This window comes from Chelonia mydas, chromosome 3 (assembly GCF_015237465.2).
Source record: "Chelonia mydas isolate rCheMyd1 chromosome 3, rCheMyd1.pri.v2, whole genome shotgun sequence".
Taxonomy (NCBI): Eukaryota; Metazoa; Chordata; order Testudines; family Cheloniidae; genus Chelonia; species Chelonia mydas.
The window spans coordinates 190047966-190071703 of record NC_057851.1 but is presented as its reverse complement, the minus strand read 5'-3'; the positions used below and the strand labels follow the sequence as shown (position 1 = coordinate 190071703).

Below are 23738 nucleotides of genomic sequence, written 5' to 3'. Positions count from 1 at the left end.
GTTTTACGTGATATAAATGGTAATTTGTGTGTTATAATTTAGTTACTAATATCCTAATTTAATGTACTGAGAGAATTAGGGGGGAGAGTAAGTGGATTTTATTGAGCAAATTTCGTCAGAAGCCTAGGAAGAATGGATACCAGCTCAGATTTGTTAGGATGTCTTCTCTGATGTCTCACCAGGACAATTTAGAAGAAATAAATATCAGGTGAAACTGAGAGGGATCCTACATTTTGACCAATATAGGAGGAGATTGACCAACCCCAGCCTCAAAGATCTTCAAATAATTATTGGAGAGTATCTATCTGCAACAAAACACTGCACCTAAATTCTTTTTGAGAATTGCCCTTTTCACCTTTAAGTGCCTAGAGATTCGTGAGCCAGTGCATTTCCAACCTCGACCTCCATTTCCATTTCCCCTCCCATGCCTCTTTTCCCCACCCACCTACGTACAGTACTGTCTTCACTTTGTATGTTTCCAGACTAACCCATGTCTGTATGTCCAGAAAACAGAGTTTAGTCACGCAACCAGATTCTGCACAAGCTAAACCAAGATGGTCAACCCAAGAAGGGGATGTGGGATAGAGAAGGTTCAGGCCCACTGTGTGGGCTGTTTTAGGTAGGTGTGCAGATATAAAATTAACTCCCTGAACAGCTCTCTCTGAATCCAGACCTCCTCCTTCACTACTACTATGGCCATGGATGTTATACTAGAGCCCACAGTATGTGGGTGGAATGATGGGTTGGTGATGGAATGTGGAGAATGGTCGGGGGCTATCCATGAATGCCCAGTTCCTCATCCATTTCAGAGCATTCAACCAGGGACAGTTTCTTCGGCCACATGACCCACTCAGTCTCCCAAGCTGTCACTTAGCTGTGGAAGAGCCTTCCTGCACCCCCTGGAATCTCTGCAGTAATGCTTCTGACCTCAGTACCTGGCTGCAGTTGGAAGCTGACACCAGCTCCATTGCTGGGGAAGGTTGAAGAGTTGCATGGGCCTGTGACGGGGCACTCTACCCACCGCTGGACAGCACCGCCTCCTGGTGGTTCTGAGGATTAGCACTGCGAGGCAGATGCTCCTTCCTGCTGTTGCACTCAGTCAATCTCTCTCAGCCTGCAGCCCCTCTGTCACCCCAGGAGCTGTGGCTGCCTCTTCGTGAATTGGCCCTCCAGCCACGTCACTTGGTGGTTTCCCCTTCTGGGGTGTATCAAAATCCCTTTTCACCAGCAGTCTCAGGAACGCTTCACTGCCCCTCAGTGGCTGGCAGGGTTACCCAAGCCCACGCTATACTCTGGGTTCGGGCTCAGGGACCCTCTAGTCAGCAACTGAGGTCTGTTCCATTCTAGACCTTACTGCCTTTCCCTGAGCCCATTCCTTGCCGTCTGGCACTCCCACCCCCATCTGGACTTGCCAGCCTCCCAACTCCCTCCAGTAATTGTAGGTGACCTGTTTCTGCAGCCTCCAAACACACCTCTATTCCCCCAAGGAGTGACTGCAGACTTTTCCAGCCACCCCCTCTCTTTATATATCCAGCCCAGCTTGTTCCTCCCTAGCTGGACTCCCTCCCTGAGTTAGGGGATTGCTTAACCACCTGATTCCTCTCATCTGCGGCCTGTGGGGATTAATTAGCCCCCTTCTCAATCTACATTAACCCTTTCATAGCCACTGTGGGGGTGAATACCCCATTACAGGGCCATATAGGCCCTTGCTGCAGAGGCCACACCCATGCCTCCAAGTGGTGTCCCCTTGGGGTCCACAGAGCAGCTACTCAGAGTAATGTCAGTAGTCATCCCAGAAGTGCTAGCACAGTGGTTTCTTGTCAGCTGCGCTGAATATTGAGGCAGAGAAGACTTCTAGGTGATTCCAAACCCCTAGCTACCAGATTTTGGGGTGGCAGGAGCAGCTTAGCAAAAAAAAAAAAGGGCTCCCCTAAATTAGTCATGATTCAGTAGTTGGGGTGTGTGTGTGTGTGTGTTAATCTTACTAAACTCTGAAATACAGTTCACAATGTCCAGCGTACTCATTTCAGTGAGCCCTCTCCAACCTACAAAAAGACTCAACAACATAGGACCATACAACCTGCCATACAGTGATCCATCTAGTCCAATACCCTGTCTCTAACAGTGGCCAGCACCAGCTCCTTCGGAGGAAGGCACAAAAGACCCTGCATTGTGTAGCTGTGGAATAACTTGCTCATAATGAAAGTTTCCTCCTACTCTCCATTAGCTAATGGTTTGCTTTGGCCCTGAAGCATGTTAACAAGGGATTATTATTAATTATTATTTTAATGGTCATTGGCTTCCACTACGAGCCTCAAACTTAGTTTTCCTTTTCAAGGAAAGGACCAAAATGTGTGGTCTATTTACAAGCTTAGCCAAGAATAAAAGACTTCAGAACAGGTGTTAGAAAGTTCTTGGATTGTTTTATGACAGTGTTAACAGGTTGGTGATCTAGCTGTAACTCTACTGAGAGAAAGCTGAGAACATTAAAGAATGGATCACAGGTTAACCCCTTGGTGTCAATGGGTTCAGGGCTTCAGTAACTTTAATTTGATGGAGCTGGGGAATCCTTGACATTTTGCACCACGGGGTTAATTTGAAAAGGGATGAGAAGTCAGTTTCAGTTACAAGCACAGGTTTAATAATAAGGGAATGAAAATAATAAGACACCTGGAGACCAGCCAGAGTGTGAAATTGTCTTTGAAGATGCATTGCTATTCCAAGGTGAAAACTGTGGGGTTTTGAATATAATTATATTCAAGAAACGGGGAGGAAATAAGGAAACAGCAGATACGTTAAATTATTTTGCATCTCTGCAAATAAGTGGATAGCAAGAGAATCACATCTACAGGAATTAAAGATGATCACTGCAGAACTGTGCATTTAACCTCCAGAATAACGGGGATTGAAAGATTATGTACATCTAAAAGGACTCTTTGAAGGGACCAGAGAAACCAAGCATAGTTACAGGTTTCAGAGTAGCAGCCGTGTTAGTCTGTATTCGCAAAAAGAAAAGGAGTACTTGTGGCATAGTTAGAGACACACTGAGAAACCACAGCCCAACCTCTTAGAGGTAATTTGTGCTGAAGTCTTAGAAAGTGATTGGCAAGTTCACACAGATGAGTATTTAGATGAGCACAGCTTCACTGGGGGCACACAGAGAGGCTTGGGTGACTCGCACGGTCTGGTACTGTCAGGTTACATTAGGGATGGAGGGAAAGCTTAGACCACATGGAATGAGTGTACAGAATCAACTCCTGTCTCTCTCCTCCACCACCTCTTTTACTGCCCCAGCCCTACCTCCCTTTCCAATTTCTTCTGCTCTAGTCCACACGTAGCTCCCACTAGAAGCACTGAAAAAGGCAACCTCCCACTCTGAGGAGCCCGAGAGCGACCTGCTTCCCGAGAATTGGCTGCTTCAGCTCCAAGATCATGCAAGTTTGCACCATACCTGGCTTCTGATGCTGCTGCTGGTCAGGCTGACAAAGGTCAGGGAGTGCCAGTAGGTGAAGGCCAAGAAAGTTTCCCAAGCAGTTTGGGGGAGGTAGAGGAGAAAGGCATTGACTCTATGTAGGGTTCCTTAGATCCACCTTCCTCCTTTTAGTTCCATTCTCTGGCTCCTCTCTTCCCGGGCCGGGATAGACAACAGTGCCGTTTCTGCTGAGCACTGGGAAAACTGGGCACTCCTGATGAGTTGAAATGCCCCCACAACTGTCAGCATAGTGTTGAGAAGCTCTTTGTCATATGTTCAGATACTATAGTGATGGGGACCGTAACAGTACTGTCCTCAAGGAGTCCATGTGTTCCCTTCTCTCCAGATGATCACCAAACAGAAATCACGTTGCCAGCAGCCTTTTGTCTGAGAACAGTCCTTCAGCGCCAGAAGGGAAATTAATAGCAACTTTTACCATCCCGTCTCCTTCTTCCATACATCACCTATTACTTTAGTAAACCATTCTTCCCCACACCTCTCATTCACTTTTAATATATCTCCTTGTGTTTCATTATCAAATTTACATACATTTCAATATTGCTATGCATTTTTTTCTTCATATTTCCATCCCAGCCAATATTCAGCTTTCCGTAATCAAATAGGGATCACTAATTGTGTCAAAAATTGAATAGGATTGATAATACATTCTTTTTGCAAACGGAAAATAATTAATCAGATATCCCAACCCTGAGCGCTTTCATTGTTTCTTTTAATTAATCAAAAGTTTTAAAGTGCTATTGTGTAGTAACTTTTTTTAACAGAATGCAGCTCCACTTACACATAAAAGAATGAATGGTCTTGGGGAACTGTTTAAAAATGTTTTACAATATACCAATAAAGCCACACTGTTTAAAAAAATCAATCTGGTTGAAAGAGGAAATGAAACCAGGTATAACAAATTTAAAAACTCCAAACCCACACATAACAATTGGAAGAAAAGAGCGGTTGATACTAATGAATATAAACCAAAAGTTTGGAATTGTAGAAAACTGTTAATCGAAACAAAACAATAAAAGGAAAATTCTATGGCCAGCAAAATTAAGGATAAGGAGTGTTTAAAAAGTATTTTAGGAACAAAAGGAATCCTTACCAGTGTTATTGGTCCATTACTACATGGAAATCGTAGAATTGTCAATAATAATGCAGAAAAGGCAATAGTGTTCCATATATATTTCTATTCTGTATTTGGGAAAATGCCAGTTGATGTATTCATGTCATATGGTAATGAGGAAATACTTTCCATCCTAACAGGAACTAAGAAGGATGTTAAACAGCAGCTACTAAATTTAGATATTTTTAATTGAGCAGTTCCGGATAACTTGCATCCAACAGTTTTAAAAGAGCTAGCTGAGGACCACTAATGTTGATTTTCAATAAGTCTTGGAACACTGGGGAAGTTTCAGAGGACTGGAAGAGAGCTGAGGTTATGCCAGTATTTGAAAAGGATAAATGAGATGACGTGGATAATTATAAGAAAGTCAGCCTGACACTGATCCCAGGCAAATTAATGGAATTGATACTGGACTTGATTAAAAATATAATTAATGCCACTCAACATGGGGTTATGGAGAATAGATCTTATCAAATTAACATGATACTTTTCAAAAATGAGATAACGAGTTAGGAGAATGGAGGTAACAGTGTTGATGTAACATACTTAGACTTCTGTCAGGCATTTGATTTGGTACCACAACTAAAATGATACAAAATCAACATGCCAAACATTAAATGGATTAAAAACTGACTCAGTGATAAGTGTCAAAGTGTAATTGCATATGGGGAAGCATTACTGTGTGGGTCTATTCAAGGGGGATTCTGCGGGGATCCGTTCTTGGCCCTAGGCCATTTAACATTTTTATCAATGTCCTGGAAGAGAACTTAAAATCTTCACTGATAAAGTTTGCAGATGACACAAAGAGTGGGGAAGTGGTAAATAATGAAGAGGACAGGTCATTGAGCGATCTGGCTCGCTTGGTAAACTGGGCACAAGCAAACAATATGCAGTTTTAAATGGGCCAAATGTAAAGTCATATATCTAGGAACAAAGAAAGTAGGCCATATTTAGAGGGCAGGGGACTCTATCCTGTGAGGCAGTAACTTTGAAAAGAACTTGGAGGTCATGGTGGATAATCAGCTGAACATGAGCTTCCAGTGAGGTGCTGTGGCCAAAAGGGCTAATGCGATCTTTGGATGTGTAAATAGGGGAATATCGAGTAGGATTGGGGATTAGTAACTCTGTATTTGGCACCGGTGTGACTACTACTGGAATACTGTGTCCAGTTCTGGTGTCCGCGCTTCAGGGAGGGCATTGATAAATTGGAGAGGGTTCAGAGAAGAACCACAAAAATGATTAAAGGATTGGAAAACATGCATTATAGCGATAGACTCAAAGATCTAGCTGTTTAGTTTAACGAAGAGAAGGTTACAGGGTGACTTGCTCACAGTCTCTTAATACTCTAAGTACAGAGAACAAAACTTTGGTAACAGAAAGCTCTTCGTTTTAGCAGATAAAGGTAAGCAGACAAGATCCAATGGCTAGAAATTGAAGCTAGACAAATTCAGATTAGAAATAAGGGCTGTGGTGGATTCTCTATTGCTGGAGATCCAGCTTCCAGATTGGATGGTTTTCTAAAAGATATGCTCTAGTTCTGTAACAGCTATCTGACTTGAACCAGGAACGGATTCTGGGAAGTCCTACAGCGATGCCAGAGGTTAGCTTAGATGATCACAATGGAACTGTGAAGAATCATGGAAATATAGGGCTGGGAGGGACCTCGAGAGGTCATCAAGTGCAACCCCTATGCTGAGGCAGGACCAAGTAAACCTAGACCATCCTTGACAGGTATTAGTCCAACCTGTTTTTTAAAACCTCCAAGATGGGGATTCCACAACCTCCCTTCGAAGCCTATTCCCAAACTTAACTACCCTTATCATTAGGACTCTTCCCCCTAATATCTAACCTAAATCACCCTAGCTGCAAATTAAAACCATTACTTCTTGTCCTACCTCCAGTGGACAAGGACAACAAATCATCACAGACTTTATAGCAACTCTTAACATATTTGAAGGCTTATTAGGTTCCACCTTCAGTTTTATTGTCTCAAGACTAAACATACCAGTTTTTTAAAACCTTTCCTCATAGGTCAGGTTTTCTAAACTTTTTGCCATTTTTGTTGCTCTCCTCTGGGCTCTCCGATTTGTCCATGTGACCCTTCTGACAGGTGGAGCCAGCAGCAACCAAGGTTGGGTTCAATATCTAGGAGTTCTTCTTAACAACACAAAACAGAACTGTCTCAAGTGTCTCAACTGCCCAATGATCTGGGAAAACTAACCACCACGCATGGTTGCCTCTAAGAGGCAATATTTCCCCTCTCGCAAGGGCTGAGTCTGTGTACAACAAAAGAAAACTATTAAAAGGGAAAGAGAAGCCAGCATTAATCTGGGAAAACCCACAACGGTGATTCAAAAGCATGTACCATAAGCAAACACCCACCCCAGAGTATCTTGAGCAGTGTTCTTTGCCTCAGTTTCCCACCTTGTGGTGTGAAAGTCTGACTATCAAACATCCCTTTAACTCCCCTTTCCCTCCACAGCACCCCACTCACAACTGGCTGTCCTTGGTCAACAAAGGCCCAGGGTTCAGAGCTGCGTTCACATGGGTTCACCTCCTACCCCCAAAAAGGGGAAGGGGGAGCATCAAGCAATGCCTCTGCTGGGGCTGCTGCCTCTGCAACTGGCTCACTGCTGCCGCTTAACTCTGCCACTGTTAACACTGCTGTTGGCTTGCTGCTCACTGCCACTTCCGCGATGCCAGGTTCTGAGATTCTACCACGTAGCCCAATTCTTAGTGATTCCCAAGGGTAGTAAGGAACCTCTCAGTTGAGTCCAACCAGTCCTGTCTTTGAACACTAGCGAGAGAAGGATCAAATGATGTCTAGGACTCTGTAGGTGGAGACCTCAGCCTCCCTCATTGTCACTGGGATTTGGCATCCCTACTGCCTGCTGAGCAAGTGAGGTTCAATTCAGGGTGACCCCTCTCAATCCAGACATGCTAACTGTAGTCCCGGCACCTTTTAAGCATACATTAAGAACAACAACATTTCGTTACCCGTTACTAAAGTGAACTGTAATCCAAACCCAGGCAAAATTGGTTACTTTGGCTAAGCAGCTCTGTCTGCTAAACAGGTAGGCAGAATAGGCGTGTCTATGCAAATCCAGGTCTGCTCCTGAAGTCTTTTCCCCAAGTTCCGCACTAGAGCTCAAGGGAGAGCTCATTCAGACTCTGCTTACATTACAGCTTTCCTAAAGCGTGGTGCCCAGAATTGGTTAAAAAGTTTGCAGATGATACAAAGCTGGGAGGTATTGCTAATTTAGAGAAGGACAGGGATACCCTACAGGAGGATCTGGATGACCTTGTAAACTGGAGTAATAGGAATAGGATGAAATTTAATAGTGAGAAGTGTAAGGTCATGCATTTAGGGATTAATAACAAGAATTTTAGTTATAAGCTAGGGACGCATCAACTAGAAGTAACGGAGGAGGAAAAGGACCTTGGAGTATTGGTTGATCATAGGTTGACTATGAGCTGCCAATGTGATATGGCTGTGAAAAAAGCTAATGTCGTCTTGGGATGCATCAGGAGAGGTATTTCCAGTAGGGATAAGGAGGTCTTAGTACCGTTATATAAGGCACTGGTGAGACCTCACCTGGAGTACTGTGTGCAGTTCTGGTCTCCCATGTTTAAGAAGGATGAATTCAAACTGGAACAGGTACAGAGAAGGGCTACTAGGATGATCCGAGGAATGGAAAACTTGTCTTATGAAAGGAGACTCAGGGAGCTTGGCTTGTTTAGCCTAACTAAAAGAAGGTTGAGGGGAGATATGATTGCTCTCTATAAATATATCAGAGGGATAAATACCAGAGAGGGAGAGGAATTATTTAAACTCAGTACCAATGTGGACACAAGAACAAATGGATATAAACTGGCCACTAGGAAATTTAGATTAGAAATTAGACGAAGGTTTCTAACCATCAGAGGAGTGAAGTTTTGGAATAGCCTTCCGAGGGAAGTAGTGGGGGCAAAAGATCTATCTTGCTTTAAGATTAAACTCGATAAGTTTATGGAGGAGATGGTATGATGGGATAACATGGCTTTGGTAATTAAATATTCATGGTAAATAGGCCCAATGGACTGTGATGGGTTTTAGATGGGGTAAGATCCAAGTTACCCGGGAAAGAATTTTCTGTAGTATCTGGCTGATGAATCTTGCCCATATGCTCAGGGTTTAGCTGATCGCCATATTTGGGGTCGGGAAGGAATTTTCCTCCAGGGCAGATTGGAAGAGGCCCTGGAGGTTTTTCGCCTTCCTCTGTAGCATGGGGCACGGGTCACTTGCTGGAGGATTCTCTGCTCCTTGAGGTCTTTAAACTACAATTTGAGGACTTCAATAGCACAGATATAGGTGTGAGGTTTTTTTGTAGGAGTGGTGGGTGAAATTCTGTGGCCTGCGTTGTGCAGGAGGTCAGACTAGATGATCATAATGGTCCCTTCTGACCTAAATATCTATGAATCTATGAATCCAGGTGAGGGCTCACAGTGCTGAATAGAGTGGGACAATTACCTCCCATGTCTTACACACAACACTCCTGTTAATACGCCCCAGAATGATATTCGCCTTTTCCGCAGCTGCATCAGATTGTCAGCTCATACTCAATTTGTGATCCACTCTAATCCCCAGATCCTTTTCAGCAGTACTACCTTCTAGCCAGTTATTCCCCATTTTGTAGTCATGCATTTGATTTCGCCTTCCTAAGTGAAGTACTTTGCACTTGTCTTTATTGAATTTCATCTTGCTCAATTCAGGCCAATCCTCCAATTTGTCAAGGTCATTTTGAATTCTAATCCCATCTTCCAAAGTGCTAGCAACCCCTCCAGCTTGGTGTCATCTTCAAATTTTATAAGTATACTCTGTACTTCATCATCCAAGTCATTAATGAAAATATCGAATAGTACTAGACCAAGGACTTACCCCTGCGGGACCCCACTAGATACACCCTCCCAGTTGGACAGTGAACCATTGTTCCAAGAATAGTTAGCACTCTTTCACTACAGTCTTTCAACCAGTTGTGTACCTGCTTTATGGTAATTCCCTTGCAGCCACATTTCCCTTCCTTGCTTATGAGACTATCATGTGAGACTGTGTCAAAAAGCCTTACTAATATCAAGATTAACATGTCTACAGCTTCTCCCTATCCACTGGATTTACAATCCACAGATCTCTGCCTTATTTTTCCAGCATAAAAGCTGTTTAAAATCTTTAACAGATATAATTTTGTGATTTTTCAGACATACTTTAACTCCTCAGTTTCTCTTATATTTTTAAAGATTCTTCCTAGACCAAAACGCCTACTTATAAACTGGCTCTTGCTACTTACTGTCCCAGTTCCTGTTTTGCAAATCTTCGTTCTTCTTTGGTTTTCTTTCCGCAGCAATGTGAGTTAAGATCCCTCAACATCACCACTTAGGGGAGGAGTTAGGAAGAAATAGCATTTTATTTGAGGCAGCATCCTCATCTCAGGAATTCCCAAATTCAATTCAAAGTTATTTACCTTGTGAAATCAAAAATGGAGCTATCCCCACATTATACATCTGCATTACATTTTAAAAAACTGTTGAAAAACATTCACAGTTGCAAAGTGAAGTATTAAAAAGCTGGAAAAAGAATCAAGGTTGAATAGCTACTCAGTCAGTGAGCACCATCCATCCCATGCACTAAATGTGGTGGGGTCCTCTGGAGAAAGTACTTTGTGATTACATAATTAAAAGACAGAAAGGGGCAGAGTTAAATTGCATGGGCCGTGTTGCCAACTCTCATGAACTTTTGCAACACAAGCGATTTTGGCCCCTGCTGCAGGGCTCTTGCAATGACATGAAGAGCTCATGCACTCTTGTGACTTGGAAACAGTCACCTGCAGTCACCACCCTCCCACATGCAGCAGCTCCCATTCCCCTCTCAAACAAGTACCTGCTTCCTGGACCCCTTCCCTCTTCCTCATCCTTCCCAGACCATCCTGCTTCCCCATCCCTCTGCCTCAGCCCTCCCTGTTCCCCAGCCGCAGCAGTTACCTGCCACCCACCTCTCTGGCTCACTTGCACTTCCCCAAGTCATTCTCCTTGTTTCCAGATCCCTAGAGCTCCTGCTTCCCTAAGATCCCTTCCCTCAGCTCTCAAACAGTGTCATCTCTAGCCTCTCCCTCCCGACTCTGGGACACAGCAGCCACTTGACCCCCCGACTCCCCAGAAGTTTTGCGCCCCTCAATCACACCTATTCCCTACTGCCCCATCCTCTCAATCGCTCCTACCCCACTCCCCAATTACCCTGAGAGTTTTCTTGGGGGCATGTCTGGTCGCCTTAATCCTTCCTCTGCTCTGCAGGCTTCTATGGGTGACCAGCTGGCTGCTCCTTCTGTCTTGAGGAGGTGGCTAAGCAGGATCAATATCCCTCCCAATCCAACGGATGTCACTGTCATCAGGGGAAGCGCCCCACCCCTCCTGCTGGGCTGGACAGTTAGCTTCCACCCTTAGCCAGCTAAGCACCAGGAAGTCCCACCCCAGAAGGCTGGGATTCCCTCCGGCGAGAGCCTACATCTGGTCCTGAGGCCCAGTCAGAGGGACCAGCATTCAGCCTCTCTCCCTCCTACACATAGGAGTCAATAGGGCAGTATATCCCTTCCTCCTTGGGAGGTAAAGAGAGGTCATTCCTGTTCCATCTCTCCCCTTGTCGAGTGTGTGTGTGGGGGGGGTGTTAAGGCTGCGCCCACCTGCTCCCTTCCCCTCCCCCCACTTTCCTGGAGGATACATCTGATCCCTCCACTATCCCATAGCCCTGGGGGACAGGGTATTGTTACAAGGAGCATTTCAATATGACCCTCTTCGATGGCTTTATACTGTCTCCCTGTTTGGAACAGTGCTGCCCTTCTTCCAGCCCAACCTCTGTCTGCCCTTCACCACATGGGCAAAAGAAGGTCCTTCCCCTAAACTAATTCTTGGAAATTACTGAAACGAATACATACATACATACATAGAATAATCAATCTGAGGAAGATGGAGCCGGAATGGCTAAAATTTGGTGAAGTTACGTGCAACTGATTACAGAGGGTTATAATGGCAACATAAACTGTAGGCATTGCAAGTGGTGTTAAGTTAAAAAACAAAATCAAAAACATGGCATGAAATCCTGGCTTCTAACTTCAATAGCCAGGATTTCACCCAACTGCTTTCATGTTTGAAAGCACTAAAAGATTCTTGGATACATTTATTCATAATTACCCAGGGAAAAATATCACATTCGTCATGAAAGGTTCACATCGCCAAAGAATAACTGGAAAGTTCTACAGGACAATCTTTGATAGTTTCCTTTGCTGAAGCGGGAAATGTATCCAAAAAATGGCCATGGTATGTAGCAGCCAAACAAATCAAAATAAATGCAATCACCTTCACTGGTTTGGTTCACATACAATTAATTGTAATAGAGCCAGGGTCTCCCCCCAGAACTTCACAACTGTCACTAGATGTCACACAACGTCAGTGTCACTGTGCACTAGTGTGTCAGACTGCACTATCACTGCCACAGAGAGGGAAAAATGAGGTCCATCATCTCCTAAAGCACGGGCCCCTACAACTTGAGCTAAATGAGGCTCCCCTTTGGCTGTAGCAGCATTTTGGGTTCAGGTCACATTTAAGCACTTCTGATTCTATCCAACAGAGAAGGCAGTGCTAGAACACACGACCGCCAGTCCATCGTAACATTACAACCACAGCATGTAAAAGTTTTAGATATATACTGCATCTAGTAATGAGACCAGCACCAGTAAGTGTAGACACATTTCAAATCTTCACCACACTTATTAACTAAAATATTGACTATTAGTCACATGAGCATCATGTTGTATTGACTGGAGGTCAATTTTGAAGAAGGTGCTAACTGGACCTTCTGGACACAGAATGGGGCACAAATAGAGAAGAAAGGAGCTTTGTTAAATTGAATTGTACAATTAAGGACAATAGAAAGACCTTAACATAAAGAGAACTTTTCCCCATATTCTTACAGAATGCGTATTACATACCTACAAAATTCAGCTTATTCTCCTAACACGTCCTTATAAGTAGTTGCATAATAGATAATTACATTCTAGACTTTGAATTTCTAAGACATATGGATGAGGATACATGTCATCAAAAAAACATGCCCTCCTATATAGATTTGGTTGCCAGAACCAATCCACTTCAACAGATTGAGAGCCTATATTAGGGCTTGATTTTACAAGTTGCCAAGCAACTCCTGGGAGGAGTTGCGCAGTGAACTCCCACTCACTTCAAAGCGAGTACAGTGAGCATAGTAACTTCATGGAGACACTTATTACCTCTTGGCATCAGACCTCTACTTGTGTACGCATTTTCTCATCTCCCTGATGATATGCTCCCAAGACATACGTGAATGGATATTTTGGGGAGTCCTATTTCCAAGCTATTTATTAAAAAGAGATGGGGAAATCTGTTTTTCAGTTAATCATCCACAGTTTGTTAATTAATGCTACCTACATGAGAAATGGAAATAATCCAAATCAACAGATTCAGATACAGGATCACTTGACATCTACCATTTTAGAGTGCTTGGATGGGGAACCTTCCCTCTTACCCTTATGGAAGTGCTTATGTCTCCCTTCCCCCTGCTTGCTCTGGTCTCTAGCGTTTCTCAGAGCTGGAGGGAGAATTCTTAGAGCCACTCAAGACTGGAAAAGGGTCACTTCTACCTTCCTCAGGCTGATGTATATGGGGTCTCCCCAGTCAGAGATTGTTCCCACCTGCATTGCTTCCTCTATGAGGAACGTACTCAGGCAAAACTCCCTAGACTGTTTAGTGCAACTCGGTAACAAGCTGCAGATCCTGCACCTGGAAGGATTTTGTGCTAGTCTGTGACCAGGAACAGCTTGTGGTATGTATTACAACTTTTAAAGCCAGAAATCCTTGGCATACTCCCTACAACCGTTGGAGGGCCGGAAGACAGGGGAATATGGCAATGGCTTCCTGCCCCAGACGGGGGGTTTCCAAGATAAAGGAACCAGACACCTATTCAACTAATTCCAAACTAACTGTACTAAGACTATAAAATATTTTGGAACTATTTACAGTGAGAAATCTAAGAAGTCAGTATGAACCCTGAAGCTTCATCCTAGATCACGAGCGGTAAGAAGGAACTATGATACCAGTGGTCTGAGAGTCCCCTTTATTCCATTGGTGTAGATGATAAGAGCAGGGTACATGTGCAGACCACACGGACACTACTAAAGAAAATTCTTCAGTCCTGGGCACATGCACAACCCTGAAGTGCACTACACATGGGGACAATCACTCGAAGGATATACATTACACAGTATCTTTCATGTTCAGAGTGCTTTACAAACAATATCTACTTGGTCCAGTGCTCTAACCAGGTTTCTCAGACATTACAGTGATGAGGGATGGAGATGGATATAGACAGAGAAGCGTCATGGCTTGATTTCCAGAGGTGATGAGCAACCCAGTCTTCCATGAAAGTCGATGTGAAGAGAAGCTGCTCAGCACCTTTGAAAATCAGGCAGTTTGAGTTTTCACCAAGCAGTTTTTAAAGCCCTCATTATTACTATGTTCAACGAGGCTGAGAAAAAAAACCATGCTTCTGACCATACACCTCAGCCTCTAATAGTCCAGATGTAGGACGAAAGAGAAATAGTGATGCAGAAGGCTTAAAAAAAATCAGTGGGATTAATTTATTTATGACCTAATCTACATTTTATGTCCTCATTTTTGAGATTCAGCTTTTCTGATGTAAATAATTTGCAATACTGAAAAAATGAGAACGCTGGTTTGTGCAGAAAGCAGTTAAAGGTGGGTCTAAACCAGGGCTAATCAATAGGTAGACTGCGGACCAAATCCAGACTGCCAGACGCTTTTGAACAGACTGCAAAATCATTTTATTTACATATTATTATCGTTATTTTTTATTATTTTCTCTGGAGTCTGGACCTTGACTATACTTTGACCAAGAAATCTGGACTTGGACAAAAAATTAATTGACTACCCCGGTCTAAGCTATAATTAGGTCGGAAGCATGGGACTGACATATTGTTTGAGGAATGGCTCTTGTCCAATATTAAATATAGTGAAAAACCATATAGTAATGCCCCCAGAAGCTGTAGCATAGGGGACCTTTGGCGACTCAGAGGTTCAAACTATGAAAAAGAGCAATGAAATTGGGTTCCATTTCTCAAGATCAGAAGATCTTATTATACCCACTTTTTGGCAATGATGTATTTTTTAAAAAACATGTTCCAAATTCTTCAAAATAGTACAAAACAAGAAAACAAAAAGGTAATCATCTAAAATTTAGGAAGCACGAGAAGGAGCTATTCAGGCTAGATTGGGCTGTGTAAAGATGGAAGGAGCTATCAAAGGGATCTGCGCAAAGCACTTGGGAAAAAGGCTGTCGTACTATAGTAACTCCTGAAGCTCCTGCCAATTTCATTTTAAAAAAATACTGCTGAATCTGTGCGTGAACACACAAGCTACGCCACGGGAAGTTGGCACCTTTTTGCTGTCAGCACAGCATTTGAGAAAAACAGAGGTGTTTATGAAGAGAACAAATTTATGAGGAAGAAAATGGGGAAAAAAATAGGGACCAGTACAGATGCTGTAGTATTTCTTGTTGCTAAGATGTTTCACGCACTACAGATGAAATACCACACATGCTATTCCAACATCTTTCTTCTCTTTTATTAGATGTTAATGAGAACCTTTTACACATTTTATCAAAAATTTTGAAACTCAATCTGTAAAAGACAAAAGCATATCGTTTAAGTTACTATATGCAATCTAGTATTTTGCCCTATTGGAACAAGTTTATCTGTTGACTTAAACACACTGTACACATTGATTTCATGGAACTTTACACACTTTACCCCTAGAAGCATATATCCAGGTTTCAGCTCATCATCCCTACACGGTTTTTTATGTTTATTTTTGAAAAGATAGAATATCTAAAAATACTTTTACACAATATGGCTAATTATAACAATTCCTCTATTTTAAAAATATAGAGAAAAATATAGTCAGTAGTAACCGGCCTATCAAAAACTATGCTGCTAATAAAACATATTATGAACCTGATTTTGCAATTGGATTTATACGGGCAGACCCTTATATCAGTGCTTACTGGAGCCCCAAGGATTTAACAGGGCTCCACTGGACTTCAACAGAGGACAAGTTTCTACTCACGTGGATCTGACTGGAGGAATGGGACCTATGATCACTCCATACCACATCAAAAGAAAATTTTATACAATCCAGTAAAATTGCAAACCAAAGGTTGGCTTAATTCAAACATCAGGAAGATAAGAATCTTGGTAAGTTAAAATAATTCATTTCTTCTAAGTTTTGGTCTTCAATTAAAGATGGAGAAAAAAGCTGTCAGGCCCTATCATAATCTAAGATAACATCTTCCTTATTCTCATATAGAATACAAAGTTTAGATAACAGACAATGGCAAATTCTGCATCAGTATTACTGAAGTCTCAATGATTTAAGTGGAAAAGTATGGGGTTGAATCTCTTTGGGAAAGATGAACCGTTAATGTCTTAAGATATAAAACTCTCCTCTTTTTTAATTTCAAAACTGTAATCACCATTTCCAAGAGTGTTAATAAAAGTAACGAGCAAAGTTCTACAAATTTCTCTCCTCTCTATGCTTTGTCTCAAAATGGCAAGAGACGGAGACAACAGAAACCTTCATAGAGATTATGTAGGGGCAAATTTTTTTCCCAACAATTCTGGCAAAGAAATGAAGAGTTATTTTGTCTGTACCCACCTTAAAACCTGTCTCACATAGGCTGGAGCCTCTGGGCTTTTGGGGGGGGTCCCTCAAACTAGGGGTAGAATATAACACTGTCTTGTTGCTAACGGGCAGACTCTCTTTTGTTCCCTTCCTAACAGGCTGTCTCATCATTGGTTGTGTGGGCATGTGTGAAGGTGGCTCAGGAGCAACAGCTGCTGACACAAGCAGAATTCATTTCATGCCCTCTGTTGCAGGTGATGTGATCGGGGTAAATTGAGCCTGGAGGAGGTTCAGCAGCAGCCATTAAACAGGCAGTATGGGTCTCAGGTGACGTCCTTGGGACTGAGTCAGCCCAGCGTGGAGGCTGCTCTTTGGCTTTGACTAGTGCTTCTCAATTCTTGACTGAGCAGCTCAGGTGCAAATTTAAGGCATCTTTGCGGCCCCTTTGTGCAGCCCTGCTGGCACAAAGTGTCTGTCGTGTTGGCCAGGATGTGATTCCTTGTAGTACAATGCATTGAATGGAGGCACACAACTTCAATTAACCAGTGTCAAAAGTAGGGCCCCGATTCAGTAAAGCACTTAAACGCACTTTGCTTAAAGCATGTAAGTAGACCCACTGAAGTCAATAGATTACTCATGTGATCAAAGTTAAATGTCTGCTTCAGTGGTTGCTGAATCTGGGCCTGAATGCTTAATTGTCCAGGCAGTGAAAACATAGTGCCATTCCTTTCCTTTAATAAGGACCTTAGCTCCCCCCGTCCCCCAGTGGTTTTGAAACTTACATCACTATCCACAGAGAACAGATTCATGGATTATAGGGCCAAAGGGACCACTATGATCATCTAGTCTGACCTCCTGCATAACACGGACCATAGAAACTGCAGATTCTGTCACAACTTTTATGAGATATAGCCTCTATTTTGGAAAGATACCCAGTCTGGATTTAAAGACTAAGTGATGGAGAATCCACCAAATCCCTGGGTAAGTTATTCTAATGGTTAATTAGCCTTACTGTTAAAAATCTGTGCCTTATTTCTAGTTTGGATTGGTCTTGCTTCAGTTTCCAACCACTGGTCTCATTATGCCTTTTAACACCACCACATTTACTCATATAGCTTCCAAACTGATGACATATTTTGAAATTAAAAACAAGTATGTGGTTAGTTTTTATTCTGTTATGTTTGTTACGCACATTCAACGCTATGGGCCAGATCCCTAGCTGGTGTAAATCAGCATCACTCTACTGACACAGCTGTAGATCTGTTGAGAGTCTGGCTCTATATGCACTAATTTGGGTCTGTATTGGAATATCGCCAAGTTTTTTAATTCAGATTTTGGTATGACAGTATTCCATAAGTGATTCTTGTTTTTACATAGTTTTCAAAATCTAAAATGATGTGAAACATGTGACTTACCTATGGGCATCTCTCCAGCTCTTGCAATAGGCATATATTTTGTGCGTGGCCCATCACAATTGCACCCAGGAAGGCCTGAGAAGTACGTCTTCATTGCTATTTTTAAAGGGAAAGCACTTTGATGAACCTAAAGAGCACTACAGGTAATCTGTGCAGTAAGTTTGCAGAAACTGGTATAATAAAGCAAGTAAAAAGGGTTCTTTGGTACATCAGCTTCTTTCATATAAATGGCATGCAGTAAAGTATATTCTATTTTAAAACCACCTTGTTTAAATTATTTTACAGAAACTGCCTATAAAATAATATTTTATTGCAAAGAAGAAAAAAAATGTCTTCCTTTTGCAATGAGCTTTAGGGTAAAATTTTCAAAAGCAGCTAAATGATTTAGAGACCTAGGTGCCATTTTCAAATGTGACAGGTTCCTAAATCCTCTTGACTTTCAGTAAGACTTATGGTATATCTATACTTCACAAAGAAAACAAACCACCACCTGTAGCAGTGGCTATCAAAGCCCTGTTAACTGACTAGGGTGTGGGGCTTGCGCTATAGGGCTAAAAATAGCACTGTAGACATTCCCATTTGGGCTGGAATCTGGGCTCGTTGACCAATTCCCCTCAGCAGGTGTCAGAGTCCAGGCTCCAACCCAAGCGGGAATGTCTACACAGCTGTTTTTAGCTCTGTAGTGCAAGCCAGAGTCACTTGACCTGGGCTCAAACTCACTTCCACTTTTCCATTTGCAATGTAGACATACCTTTAGGCTCCTAAGTCGCTTTTAAAAATGGGACTTAAGTCTCTGAATCACTTAGGTGCTTTTAAAAATTTAACCCTAATGCTCATATTTACTAACTGGAATATGCACTAATAGATGTGCATCTTATTAGAACAATTCTATTTATTCACATAATCTTTTAAGTTTGCAAGGTTTCTAAAATAGGAACTGTCACAATCATTGAATACAAATGTGTAGTCTTCACTTTTTCTCCTTGTATTTATAATGCTAATGTTGTCACAATTTGGACTGTCAAATACACATTGTCAACTTTGTCAGGCCAGGTTTAATTGTACGACCATTTCACACAATATAAAGTAGAATGGCTAATTTGACCTACACTACAAGGAGGATGTGGAAAAATTGGAAAGCGTCCAGCGGAGGGCAACAAAAGTGATTAGGGGACTGGAACACATGATTTATGAGGAGCGGCTGAGGGAACTGGGATTGTTTAGTCTGCGGAAGAGAAGAATGAGGGGGGATTTGATAGCTGCTTTCAACTCCCTGAAAGGGGGTTCCAAAGAGGATGGATCTAGACTGCTCTCAGTGGTAGCAGATGACAGAACAAGGAGTAATGGTCTCAAGTTGCAGTGGGGGAGGTTTAGATTGGATATTAGGAAAAACTTTTCCACTAGGAGGGTGGTGAAGCACTGGAATGTGTTACCTAGGGAGGTGGTGGAATCTCCTTCCTTAGAGGTTTTTAAGGTCAGTCTTGACAAAGCCCTAGCTGAGATGATTTAGTTGGGGATAAGTCCTGCTTTGAGCAGGGGGTTGGACTAGATGACCTCCTGAGGTCCCTTCCAACCCTGATATTCTATGATTCCATGACCTAACATATGGAAACTCATATTGTAGTTCTGATTAACCAGATGGCACTTTTTATAGTCATGGAAGTGAGCATGAAAACCTATTTTATGACACATTTTAATATCTGAAAGTTGTTTGAGTCTGCTTTTTACTAGGGCTCTCGATTAAGCGCAATTAACTCACTCGATTAACTCAAAAAAAGTAACCGTGATCAATTGCACTGTTAAACTATAGAATACCAACTGAAATTCATTACATATTTTGGGATGTTTTTCTACATTTACAAATATATTGATTTCTTATGCAACACAGAATACAAAATGTACAGTGCTCACTGTCATTTTTTATTACAAATATTTGGGGGGAGGGATAGCTCAGTGGTTTGAGCATTGGCCTGCTAAACCCAGGGTTGTGAGTTCAATCCTTGAGGGGGCCGTTTGGGATCTGGAGCAAAAATTGGAGATTGGTCCTGCTTTGAGCAGGGGGTTGGACTAGATGACCTCCTGAGGTCCCTTCCAACCCTGATATTCTATGATTTGCACTTCAAAAATCTAAACAAAAGAAACAGTATTTTTCAATTCATCTCATATAAGTAGTGTAGTGCAATCTCTTTATCATGAAAGTGTAACTTACAAATGTAGATTTTTTTTTGTTACATAACTGCACTCAAAACCCAAACAAGGTAAAATGTTAGAGTCTACAAGTCCACTCAGTCCTACTTCTTGTTCAGCCAATCGCTAAGACAAACAAGTTTGTTTATATTTACGGGAATGATGGTTGAAGCATGAAGGGACATATGAATCTTTAGCGCATCTGGCACGTAAATATCTTGCGACGCCTGTTACAACAGTGCCATGTGAACGCCTGTTCTCACTTTCAGGTGACATTGTGAACAAGAAGCAGGCAGCAGTATCTCCTGAAAATTGTAACCAAACTTGTTTGTCTGAGTGATTGGTTGAAGTAGGAGTGGACTTGTAGGCTCTAAAGTTTTACATTATTTTATTTTTGAATGCGGTTATTTTTCGTACATAATTCTACATTTGTAATTTCAACTTTCATGATGAAGAGACTGCAGTACACTACTTGTATGAGATGAACTGAAAAATACCATTTATTGTGTTTTTTACAGTGCAAATATTTGTAATAAATTAAGTGAACACAGTACACTTTGTATTCTGTGTTGTAATTGAAATCAATATATTTGAAAATGTAGAAAACATCCACAAATATTTCAATAAATGGTATTCTGTTGTTAACAGTGTGATTAATTGTGATACATTTTTAATCACTTGACAGCTCTACTTTTTACACAATCTATTATATATAACCTGTACATGTCCTCATTCCAGTTAATATTGTTGGTTTTTTGTTCCATAGTAATACAAAATGGATACTATACTGTATATACATGTGCAATTCTAAACAAGTCCTGAGTAATTTTAAAGTATGAGTAAAACCTCGTAAATTCTAATTTGTGCAACTAAAATTCAGATAGGTGTTACTCTACTGTGAAGAAACCATCTATTCCAAAATATATAGCATTTTACCTTAGTTCTGTGCATTGCTGAGAGCTCTGTAAAGTGCACAATATACAGTTACATTCCGGGTCATTAGACAATGAGAAAAGATGCTGACCTCATTCTTGAATAACTATTGTTTCCTTTCTTTTAATTAATGGCAAGTGATTCATTCGGCATCTGTATAATCAAGCGTGGAAGACTTTTACAGAGTTTGAATTAAAATCCTCTGCAGTACATATTTTGTAAATGTTCAAGTCACAGGTCCTTTGATTCTTATAAGGAACACTGTACAATCAAATAGTTAAACTGTGCTTCTTGGGATAAATAAATACCAATGGAGCGTGAGTATCATCTCAAATGCCACACTATGTTAAGGGGAAATGAAAAACAGGAAATAATCTTAAGAAACAGCTTGGTGGAAACTGAACATTAGAAAAACTCCCCTTATGACTACATAACCACAGTAAACAGGAGATAATCTTGCAGTACTATAATGAATTGTCTGAGCAAATGTAAAGGAAGCACTTTCACTAATGAGTGGATCCCAACACAGCATGAGAATTAGAATTTTTGTACATCATTACCAGAGCAACTAGCGCTAACAAATGTTTGTATATTCCATGCCAAGAAAATGCAGGCACTAAATACGACAACCGCTAAAGGATGAAGGTCAGCATTGTTGCATATCTGTTTTTAACTGGCAAAATTTCAGATGGAAATTTTCAGGCATGGAGATTGAGTCTTTATTTGCATTTTTCTGACACCACAGAATGGAAGGCACAGCTTTGGATTCTGCTCCACTGGCAAAGAGTCCTGGGCACATAGTTAGCCGGTCCCATGGCTGCTGTAGTCAAACACTCCTTTCTTGAAGAATGGTGAGAACTCACAGATGGTGTGTTTTGACAGGATTGGTCCCACTTTATCGATGTGTAATGGAGATGATGGAGACTTGAGCATCATGCAGAAAAAGTTCCTGAGGTATTTCTGGGAAAAGAAATCCACTATGTCACAGTGTTTTCATGATCACTTTGGTTACAGTCATTTTCAAGAGTTAAATACAAGGCAACATAAAAAAAGCGAAACAAATCTCTGTGAACTTGGAAAAGTTCATTTTAATAACTAACCACACTTAAATACCAACCTATAAAATGTGTCTAAGAAATGTTTATGTTGTGGTCAGGCAATACAACAAAAATGTTTATTATATTCTTCTCCTGCCAGGATTGTTACTATTTTGCTCTACCTCCAGCTTACTCTCTGCTAATCATGGTTTACCAATCATGGCTTACCAAAGCTAGCAAATATTGCAGCAGGTTGAAAAACTCAAAGCTACTTTACAGGAATTTCACTAAATATGGATGAAAAAGAACTTTTCAGCACCTAAGTACCACGATCATTAAATTGAAAGGGAATTGTTTTGATCACGGTCATCTGTATAAATTATACGTGTTCCTTATTGTCCAGCTATACCGAAAGGACAAGGGACACATGATATGGTTTTAATAAGGCCGCAACACTATTATTAAATGTCTGGGACTATCTGGCAGATAAAAGTGTACAGTGCAGGTAGCCCCATGTTCACTGAATAACTATCCTGGAGGATTCTACCACCCTAACCCCCTTTTCCATCTAGGTCTCCCAGCCAACCCATTGCTGGGACCTTATCCACCCCTCCTCGTAGGAGGGTTAAGGTGGGCTATATGAAAGGGGGGTTGGCTCGCTGCTAGACCGTTCATATGAGCCCCTGACTCGCCCCTCTCCCCACCAGTAAAGCACTGTTCTCCCTTCCTTCGGCCAACTGGACAATAGCCCCCTTCTGTCCCTCCACATAAAGTTGTGGTGCAGTAATTATCTCTGAACTGGATCCTTCCAGTGAAATCCACCCTAAAACTGTCTAAAAGAAATACAAAATGCAAGAAGTGTTCCAGTTCCAAACAGTAATATTTACCAACCATTCCACCGATTGTATCCATTTACATCGTGTGAAATTGTGGCAGTAACAACATAAAGGTCACTTTTGCAAAACCGATGGGGTTTCTTTAAGTAAGGTTTTGGGGGAACACGAACGTTTAGTGCGATTTAACAAACAGCGCTTGGCATGTTCAAATGAAATGTGGTAGATAAAACATATGCTGAGGCAGATGCACAGACCTGTACTAAAGAGTAACCAAAAATATCACCTCCCTGACTCCATGCAAATAGCTGCAAGGGAAATCTTATCTAAAGTAAAAGGATAAAGACTTTTGCTCTGCTACAGACTGGATTAAAAAGATAACTGTCTCGTCATATCTTTAGATATTACACACAAATCATGCGTTCGGGGGGAGAAATCTATTTAGTACAATATCCTATGATGAATGTGATGTTCAGTTACCTGAATGCAGCATACAGCCCTAATCCATCCATTCTGGGAAGCAGTCACCCTAATTAAAGTCCACATTACCTGCTCTCTTTTCAAGAAGAACTTCTCCATAATATAACAAGATATTTATCCATTTGCTGTTAAGAGTCTTGGAAACAAACTATATTAATGTCACGGAATGCAGGGTAACAAAAAAGCAGCTGGCACATAAGCTATTCTCTTGGCAGGACTGGTGGATTTTCTTTTTTATTCAAATCTCCCACAGGTTGTATTAATGTTCACAAAAGAAATATTTCATTACGAAAATGCCTTCAAGATGAATTCCAACAGACTAGGAGATAATTTAAAGCAGGCAACAGATGTTGTGACAACATTTGTCATAATTAGTTCACGAAGTAGGGTCCCTTAAAAAAAAAATCCCAACCCAATAAAGCCTGAAGGATGAATAGGGAAGTAAATCAAATGTAAAAATATAACACTCTGCTCGAGTTTTAGTAGTGGAAA

The 23738-nt window shown here is 41.5% G+C and overlaps 1 protein-coding gene across 4 annotated transcripts in view; it reads right to left on the bottom strand.

Moving 5' to 3' along the window:
- KIF16B (kinesin family member 16B) overlaps nt 1-23738 on the bottom strand; it is a 289704-nt gene that overhangs the window by 35845 nt on the left and 230121 nt on the right. The window contains exon 27 of one of the 4 annotated variants that reach the window (XM_037896103.2): nt 15963-21856. The exons of 2 other annotated variants lie outside the window; for them this stretch is intronic. In XM_037896103.2, coding sequence (XP_037752031.1) covers nt 21698-21856 — 159 coding nt within the window. In that variant the 3' untranslated portion in view covers nt 15963-21697. Of the gene's footprint in view, nt 1-15962; nt 21857-23738 lie in introns of those variants that run through there. One more of the 4 variants, XM_037896104.2, reaches the window with a different exon arrangement.